Below are 8,818 nucleotides of genomic sequence, written 5' to 3'. Positions count from 1 at the left end.
GTCGATACTTGAGGTTGTTGATCTGCGACCAATAGACAGGAACCGAGCCTCTAGTTTGCAAGAAGGAGTAAATCTGGCCGTTGCTGGCAGTAAATATCTGCTCTGTCTCGTTAAAGTTGGCAACATTACCGTCCTCATCGATACCTCTACGCAAATATCTTGTACCAGCACGCTGGGTAGCACGACGAGTTAACAAAGCAAATTCCAATGGCTGGCCGCCGTTGAAGGACGCCGAGTGGGACTTGAAGTATCCGTAGATCACAGGAGTAACGAATGCCTCGGCCCCATTTTCGATAAGATCCTGACTGATATAGTGGTTCCACCAGAAACGAAGGTCATAAGAAGGACGCCTGGTATACTGGTTTTGAAGCGAGTTGGTGACATCGTACTTGTTTCCAGGCGAAAAGTACAACGTGGCATTGTTCAAATGGAGGTGGAGAAGGTCCAAGTAGCTGGACTCCTCACTGCTTTTTCTTGTATGTTGGCCCAAAGGTAAGATCTTGTACTCGTCCACTTTGGCGATTTCTTTGCCCATGACACTTCCGGTGATAGTGTGCTTGGTCACGATGATCACATACTTGTTCAATTTGAGTTGAATCGTTCCTAAAATACACGAAATGGCAGTGCCTTTTTCCTGAAAAGCAGCAGGAACTGAGTCCTGAACTTCGACGCCATTGTTACCGTTGAGAAGGAGATACTTTCCCTCAGCACTGCGGAAAACATGGGTGCCGTCTCGGGCAATACTGTGATAGAATGACATATGGTGCTCACGAATCTTGTTGGGATTGTCAAGAGATTCCCCGGGTGTCTGTGCAGGACCCATGTGCTTTGAAGATGAATGGGGAATATTTTCTAGCTGCCGAAAGACTAGAGAAGAAATTTTTTTCTTGTGTTGAAATACTCGGGGCTCAAATGACTCAGGAGTGATGTTTGGGGTACATAACGTCTATATAACTGCAAATATTTAGGACTCTAGTTGCATGGAAAATAGTCCGATTAGATAAGCTCTTCATCTTGGGGTTGATGCATCTCGGCTAAATGAAGAATAATCCCACGTATATAGATCTTTCGGTTCTAAGGAAGAGTCACCAACTATGGTAAAAATGCTTATCACTAGTGGTTAGTTGAATTCTACATAACTGTGGTAGACCTTATGTTTCATACAGGACTTACACATCCATACACCACTGATACCAAGTAGGTCGCACCACGCTTGCCACTTCACCATGTTCAAGCTCAGTTCTACATTAACTGGCCACGAGCTGGATGTTCGTTGTGTGGCAATTGCAGGCACGAAAACGATCATTTCCGGACTGAGAGATGCTACGCTTCGAAGCTGGACTCCCACAGCTTCTAATCTGAGTCTGGACGATTCTCTCGTAGTTTTCCATTCTCCGGAAAACTCATTTATCAATGCTGTTGCTTACATAGACGAGGTCAATTGTACAGGAGAACCATTGGTTGCAAGCGGAGGAAAGGACTGTATTGTATTTCTTTCACCAATTGCAATCGATCCATCTGCTCAAGACATGGCTAAGTACAACCTTATCGGCCACGAGAATAATGTTTGTGCTCTTTCTTACGCCGACAACAACTTGATATCGGGGTCGTGGGATGCCACTGCCCGTGTATGGGATCTCGAATCGATGCAGACAAAGTATGTTTTACGAGGACACACGGCTTCTGTATGGGATGTGAAGATACTAGATGCCAAGAATGACATATACTTGACAGCATCTGCTGATGGCACCATACGCAAATGGAAGGGCGACAAGGAAGTAAAACAGTACAAGGGACACCAGGATGTTGTGAGGAAGTTGTTGCTTTTTCCCGATGGAAAGTCGTTTGCTTCATGTTCCAATGATGCTACCATCGTGATTTGGGACCTTGAGTCTGGAAACATCAAACAAAGGCTCGCAGGACACACATCCTTCATCTATGATTTGGGATTATTGCCCAATGGCGACCTAGTCTCCTGCGGTGAAGACAGAAGTGTCAGAGTGTGGAGAGATAATGCCATAATCCAGGCAATTACCTTGCCCTGTGTGTCTGTGTGGTGTTTGGGCCACATTCGACAACGGCGATTTTGTAGTGGGAGGCTCTGACAAACTCTTGCGCATATTCACAAGAGAACAATCAAGAACAGCACCACAGGCAGAGCTCGATCAATTTTTAGAAACAGTTCAACAATCTGCCATTGCTGAACAATCGGTCAACGATTTGAAAAAGACAGATATCCCAGGTTATGAAGCATTAGAGAAACCTGGAAAGCAGGAGGGCTCAACGATCATGGTGAAAAATCATGCTGGAACCATAGAGGCTCATCAATGGTCTGGAGGTGAATGGGTTAAAATTGGCGATGTTGTTGGTTCAACTGGAAGCACAGAGAAAAAGGCCTTTGACGGGGAAGAATACGATTATGTGTTTGATGTTGATGTCGAAGATGGTGCTCCTCCTCTCAAGTTGCCCTTCAATCACAACGATAATCCTTACGAAGCTGCCGATAAATTTTTGGCTGCAAATGAGCTTCCTGCTTCGTATAGAGAAGAAGTGGTACGATTCATACTCCAAAATACAGGTGGCGCCCAGTTAGACCTGGCACCTGCTCCTGTTACTAATCCTTATAGCGACAACCAACAGACTTCAACGGCGGCCGCAGTCAAGGTCATTCCCGAGAAAACTTACTACCATTTCAAAGAGTACAAGGAAGAACAACTCAGCAGAGGATTTGTAAAGTTCAACAAGGAACAATCTCACAGCTTCTCCGAGAGCGAAACCAATGAGATTCTTTTGAAGTTGAAGAACTTGACTTCCGCGGAGTCATTATCCTTGTTGACTGTAACAATACCTCAGATACTTCTGAAGTGGGATCCGAAGGCACATTTGATTGGCTTTGATTTAATGAGAGTTTGCGTTCCACGTATAACAGCGGTCGATTTCCTCCGCTCGCTTGATGCTGCTCAAATCGTATTTGACTCAATTTCCTCGGGATTAGACACCGTTGAAGATAATGTCGCCCTCTTCATGATGATATTAAAGGTGTTGAACAACTTGATTGGTACAGCTCTATTTGCTCAATTGTTCATGACTGCCGATGAAGATGGCTCTACTCAGTTCAGTGAGCACTTGGTAGCAATATTGGACAAAGTGAGGAGAAAGTATGAAGGTCTCGGCTCCCAACCTTCAATTACGCAACTGAAGCACTACCAAACAACATCGACAAGCTTGAGTACACTCATCTACAATTTTTCAGTATATCAAATTCTGACCCAATCCTTCAGTTCAAACCCCAAAACCGCTCAACCCATTACTTCTTTTGCTAACGGTGTCGGAGATGCACTCGTGGCCTCTGGAGCTGAATCTGCTTACCGCTTGTGCATCGCCTATGGTAATTATCGATTCGTACATGCGTACCAGGCGGAACCAAAGTGGTTAGAAGCAGCTAGTAAGTTATATGGTTCTGAATCGCGTTTCCGCATCCTACTTGAAGATATCAAAAATTTATAGTCTTCGTTCATCGCATTATATATATAACTCAGGCACCTTCTTCATATATTGTACTAGTTTTGAAGCCATTTGCAAGTTGACATTGTCCGATAATTCAACCACCGAATACGTTTGAACCAGCTGGCCATCTCCGACTTTGCCGATAATTTCGTAGTTTTTTCCAACACTCAAGGTCTCGTCAGACACCAACTTCAAGTTGACAGTTCCATTTGCTTCAAGTAACGCGTGTCTTGCTGGCGCGTCAAAAGACTGACAATTGCCCATAATGCGAACTATCTTGCCTTCGTTCTCTTGCAACAACGAAGCATCTATCCTTATACTGGCGGTGTCCATTTTATATTACGACTATTGTTGTGAGGAAAATTGTATAATGAATCACTATTTGACAAGAAGGTACTTTGGATTTCGCATTTCGCAGCGTCTTAACTTTCAGGCTGATGCACCCATTGCACCCGCGATTATGCCTCGATCAATTGCTGCAAAAAGTCTCCAGCTTTACCGGCTTCTTCTGCTCTCATCAAGCTTTCACCAATCAAAAAGCCATCTACGGCTTCCTTTTTATATTTTGTAACGTCATTGGTGCTGCTGATGCCGGATAATGCCAACACCAAAACTGGTCCTTTTCTCTCGCTGCCACTTTTGGCGTACTCTACCAAAGAAGTTGTGGTTCCCAAATCCACTTCAAAGGTAGTGAGGTTACGGTTGTTGACTCCAATAACCAAAGGTTCTGTGCTTTCTTTATGCGACAAGCTTAAAGCGATTTCTAGCTCTTTTTTATCGTTGACTTCAACCAAGGGCACCATACCTAAGCTCCAGGAAAACTTGTAAAGTTCAGAAAGCAACTCTACATTGTTAAGCATCTTGACAATGAGAAGAACAGTGTCTGCCCCTGCTAAACGTGCCTCAAGTATCTGGTACTTGCTGAAGATGAATTCTTTACGAAGCACGGCAGGACGTTTATAACCGTCAACTGAGGGTATAGTATCAATGACTCGTCTGATCAAGCTCATATCTTCAATACTTCCCTTGAACCATGTTGGTTCTGTCAACACAGATATGGCCGAGCATCCATGCCGAGCATATGTGAGAGCCTGTTTACCGGGATGAGCCCTTATGTTGATGTTTCCCTTGGATGGGGAAGCTCTCTTGAATTCCGAAAGTATCACGTTTTGATGGGCATTCTTAGTTGATACCATTCGTTCATAAAAGTCTATCAATGTTGGTGCCACGGAAAGAGAGTATGTCATCTCCAAATCTGCAAACGATCGTCCAGGAATGACCTCAATTGCCTCGTAATCCGCTTGGCGCTGCTTGTAGATTTTGGTGAGAATATTCTCTTTTTTTACCGCACCACTTCCCATCTGGTCACATTCGGCCCAGGTAGCACCAGACAATGAAAGCAAATTATCGATCATAATACGACCCGATTCGGTAAGAATAGACTCAGGATGGAACTGCACACCTTCAATGGCATACGTCTTGTGACGAACACCCATAATAACCAGTGGTTCCGTTTCAGTTGTGGCGGTGACTTCTAAACAGTCAGGCAAGGACTTTAAGCTTCCAGCCAAAGAATGATACCTCGTGACAGCAACAGATTGCGGAACGTTCAGAAACATTCCCTTTCCATCATGTTTAATTGTAGTAGTTTTGCCATGAACGATTTCTCCAGCGTATGCAACTTCACCTCCAAAGACTTCAAAGATACACTGTTGGCCCATACAGACTCCAAATATAGGAAGTTTGCCTTTGAAGTGGTCTATAAGTTCTCTAGATATACCCGAGTCGGTAGAAGGATGACCGGGACCAGGAGAAATGAATATTATATCCGGCTTGATTTCATTCTCAACGGTTTCAATGGAAATTTGGTCATTTCTATAAACATCCACCTTTCTGCAAAAACGACTCTGGCATAAGTACTGGTAGAGGTTCCATGTGAAACGAGTCATAGTTGTCTATCATCAACACATGCTTCTTAACCAACTCGTCTACCATCTTTACTTGGTGAGATATTCTACACCAAAAGAAAAATATCGTAGAGTCATACATAACATCTATACACCCATATTATATGTTTTAAGTCTATGTTTTAAGATGTCTCCGCTTAACACGGCTACTGATAGGAGACCCGTTTGCAGCCTGTTGCTTCACATCTCTTTGCACGCCTTTAACAGCTTTCTTTTCAATTTTTGTACCACTCTTGTTTTCATTTTTGCTTTCAACTTTTGGTGCTGTTTCTTCAGTTTCCAATTCTATCTCCACGTAATAAAATGGAGCTCACACCCTCTAAAATCAACATGAATAAAGATGATAAAACCGCCAAACAGTAGTTTGAAATACTGACCCCTATATCGAGCCATGATCCTTCGGTTCTCACAAGGAAGAAAAAGTTGAGTGAAACAACATCGCTTGTGGAAATAATTAAAGTTGAAATGGTGAATTTTCTTATCTCCAAACGATGGTTCATTATTCCCAAGCAGATGGAGAGAAGAACATATGGTATGATGAGTTTTCAACATCAACAAAGCTCCCATAGGAAAAAGGATCAAAGATTGGAATCAAGCGATATACCAGAATCCAATGAGAAATGATGAAAATGGATGCGATATTTCCAGTGCCCAAAAAATGCAAATTGTAAAAAGAAGAATCCCACAATAGAGATCCTGAGCACTTGGATCCAAGTATCCTTCTGGTAAAGCACCATTTTGTGTTTTGTTGTTCTTCCGAGACACCTTCTGCTCTATCATTAACCATTGCAAGAGGACCAAGGAATATCCAACGTAGAACAAGGTTTCGAACGAGATGGTTAAAATGATAAAGGTTGGAGCGAATGCCAAAAAGATTGTCAAAAGTCTAATTTGATAGTCCTTAGAAGGAGACAATGCGTACAAGGGAGGAATCACCACCAACGAAACGACAAAAGTCACCCAACCGATCACTTGTGAGCTCAAAGGTAAACCATCTCTGGCTTGAAGCGACACAACGGACACATTGGTTGCGTATGTTATCACGACTATAGCAAGAAGTTGACAAACAATCAATGCTTTAATCAAGGGAGCTGGTCTGTTCTTCAAAACCTTTAAAGTTCCACTAACTCCTGTTAAGAAGGCAGCAGCTGCTCCACAATTTATCTGTGCCAAACTTTCTGTTTTGACAGGGTCTAAGTTAGTGAATACACACATAGCCGAGCAACTCATGAGCCACAAAACCTTTTCATGTATCTTAACTTGCTTTTCGCTGAAACCAAATGGATATAATCCGACAAACATGAACAAGATAGAGAACATGATCCTCTTGAAAAACCCGTACACAATTCCTTCATACATGCCCACAAAAGCAACAGAAAGTAATACTCTCGTGGTCGCACTGATTCCATTCAACAAGATATTGAGTCCATTCACCAAGTTGTCTTTCTCATGCAAAATCGTGTACCAGAAGTACAACGGAAACGCAGCATACATGTAGTAATTGAATGGAGAGTCTTGGAAAAAGAGAAGGTAATTGATACCAGCAGCCAAAGACCCAAAGACAAAGTTGAGAATTGGCGACGCCGTGGTGGAAGTAATGGTTGCCTCGTCAAGAATAAAGAGCTTCAAGAAGATGATGAAAGAATAGACGATCCATCCAAGGAAGCCTAGGGTCACAATCGAGCGCAACATGAGCCAATTGTAAGTTTGAAGGTAAATTAATCCCTCCAAGGCCATTTTCATTAATTCTTCGGAGAGTTCTATCGCCTCTTTAAGGTTGGCTTCAACTTCAGAGGTAGTTCCCCCTTCGATTGAATTGATGAGGAGCTCGATTTGAAGGCGATATTCGTCCACTGACTTTTGCTCGAATGGAGCATATGGTTTGAATCCAAGCTGATGTTCATAGACCTCAGATTCTTTGACATGATACTGCTCGATGATACCCAATGCGTTGGCATAGAGCGCCTTTGCTTTTTCCACTGGCTTCGAGTCAAGGTATGCAAGAGGTAACTCGCCTACTGAGTTGGCAGGGTAATTAGCTCCAATGAGGTATGCCATCAATGGGGCAATATCGGCCTGTTTAACATCATTTCTTACAAGATGGTCAAGTTCCCACGTATCAAAGTAAGTGTCTTCGTAACCACTGTTAGAAGGGTGCTGTTTTTCAAGTTGAGCAGCTGGGTCTGAAAGATCGTCGACTCGTTTTGGCTTATTGATTCCAGCTCCCCAAGCAATAAGAGGCGTACGAGTATTGTCAGGATGCCCATCACCATGAGAGCCGAAATCCGACATTCCATGGTCGGCTGTAAAAACGAAAGCGCTTTCCTCGTCTCCAAAAAATTCATGAATTTTAGGAACTAATTTTTGCAACATACCGTCGATATACTCGATGTTGTCGTAGTATTCGGCGGAATATGGTCTATAGGCATGACCAGCAGTATCAGGACCTAACAAATGAAGGAAAAAGACGTTACCTTCTTGGTGCAATTCGTCGTGCAATGTGCTATTGGTGGTCAGATTTGCCATGAGTTCGTCAAAATGTCTGAATACGAACGAGTCCAACTCAATTGAACTTTGGGTAAAATCTTCGAATTCATGCCCGTACATATGACAATCAATTCTTCCTGGAACCACGTTGTCGCCGTATGCAAACATGGGAAGGATATCGGGAGAACCAAACGAATAGGTATGGGTCGACTGGTTGAAAAACAGGTCAAAGTCAACGGGATTTTCTTTCCAGCCCTTGGTAACAGCAGAGACATCTTCGTAGAACCCGGCAATCATAGCAACGTGGCCCGGACGCGATTCTGTAGGCATTCTGGTATTGGAGATGCCCCAAGTTCCTTGCTCAAGAGCAAGGCTTCTGAGGTAAGGAGCCAAGTATTTGTATTCTCCAGTCCGTGGGTGCGTAAGCTTTTGAAAAGTCTTGTCTGCTCGAAGTCCATCTCCCACAATCAAGAATAAACGCTTCGCTGGAGGTGAATCTGTGGATTTGTGATTTTTCATACCATGAACCAATGGCAGCACGAAGTAGATATCGAATATGGACCATAGGTAGAAGAAGTGAAAAAGAACCCCTACGATGATAAGGAGCTGTCTATCACGCATGGTCGAGAAGGGGAAGAATGGAAGTTGAATAAAGTGCTCGTGGAAGTTATATCGCGTCGCGTTCACGTGGAGACTTGGTGGTTATGATGAGATTGAGATGTATGCAGAGATTTATTAATATTTGTGTAGAACTGCAGAGATCACTAATATTGTAGAGATCACAAATATTGCAGAGATCACCTATTAAGGCTGTTTGATGATATGTTGTGCTTTATGACTTTGTTTTATGACTTGGA

General features: G+C 43.1%; 6 protein-coding genes across 6 annotated transcripts; 2 read left to right on the top strand and 4 right to left on the bottom strand. All coding sequences in view use genetic code 12, as the record gives it.

The window, feature by feature from the left end:
- PGUG_01767 (SAC family polyphosphoinositide phosphatase) lies at nucleotides 1–823 on the bottom strand (the record flags this gene model as incomplete). Its single annotated transcript, XM_001486046.1, has 1 exon — nucleotides 1–823. A coding segment is annotated over one exon (823 nt), but the record flags the coding sequence as incomplete, so codon positions are not given.
- Nucleotides 824–1,226: 403 nt separating this feature from the next.
- Nucleotides 1,227–2,105, top strand: PGUG_01766 (WD40 repeat domain-containing protein; the record flags this gene model as incomplete). The annotated part of the gene is made up of 1 exon (XM_001486045.1): nucleotides 1,227–2,105. The coding sequence occupies one exon, from the start codon at nucleotides 1,227–1,229 to the stop codon at nucleotides 2,103–2,105; it is 879 nt and encodes a 292-aa protein (XP_001486095.2).
- Nucleotides 2,106–2,289: 184 nt separating this feature from the next.
- Nucleotides 2,290–3,507, top strand: PGUG_01765 (uncharacterized protein; the record flags this gene model as incomplete). The annotated part of the gene is made up of 1 exon (XM_001486044.1): nucleotides 2,290–3,507. One exon carries the CDS (start codon nucleotides 2,290–2,292, stop codon nucleotides 3,505–3,507), a length of 1,218 nt encoding a protein of 405 aa, XP_001486094.2.
- A 15-nt stretch (nucleotides 3,508–3,522) lies between these two features.
- Nucleotides 3,523–3,840, bottom strand: PGUG_01764 (uncharacterized protein; the record flags this gene model as incomplete). The annotated part of the gene is made up of 1 exon (XM_001486043.1): nucleotides 3,523–3,840. The coding sequence occupies one exon, from the start codon at nucleotides 3,838–3,840 to the stop codon at nucleotides 3,523–3,525; it is 318 nt and encodes a 105-aa protein (XP_001486093.2).
- A 125-nt stretch (nucleotides 3,841–3,965) lies between these two features.
- On the bottom strand, nucleotides 3,966–5,456 carry TRP3 (bifunctional anthranilate synthase/indole-3-glycerol-phosphate synthase; the record flags this gene model as incomplete). The annotated part of the gene is made up of 1 exon (XM_001486042.1): nucleotides 3,966–5,456. The coding sequence occupies one exon, from the start codon at nucleotides 5,454–5,456 to the stop codon at nucleotides 3,966–3,968; it is 1,491 nt and encodes a 496-aa protein (XP_001486092.2).
- Nucleotides 5,457–6,065: 609 nt separating this feature from the next.
- MCD4 (mannose-ethanolamine phosphotransferase) lies at nucleotides 6,066–8,582 on the bottom strand (the record flags this gene model as incomplete). Its single annotated transcript, XM_001486041.1, has 1 exon — nucleotides 6,066–8,582. One exon carries the CDS (start codon nucleotides 8,580–8,582, stop codon nucleotides 6,066–6,068), a length of 2,517 nt encoding a protein of 838 aa, XP_001486091.2.
- Nucleotides 8,583–8,818: the final 236 nt, after the last annotated feature.

The sequence above is a fragment of the Meyerozyma guilliermondii genome, genomic scaffold (genome assembly GCF_000149425.1).
Source record: "Meyerozyma guilliermondii ATCC 6260 scaffold_2 genomic scaffold, whole genome shotgun sequence".
Lineage (NCBI taxonomy): Eukaryota > Fungi > Ascomycota > Pichiomycetes > Serinales > Debaryomycetaceae > Meyerozyma > Meyerozyma guilliermondii.
The sequence above is the reverse complement of the archived record's forward strand: the minus strand, read 5'-3'. Positions and strand labels throughout refer to the sequence as shown.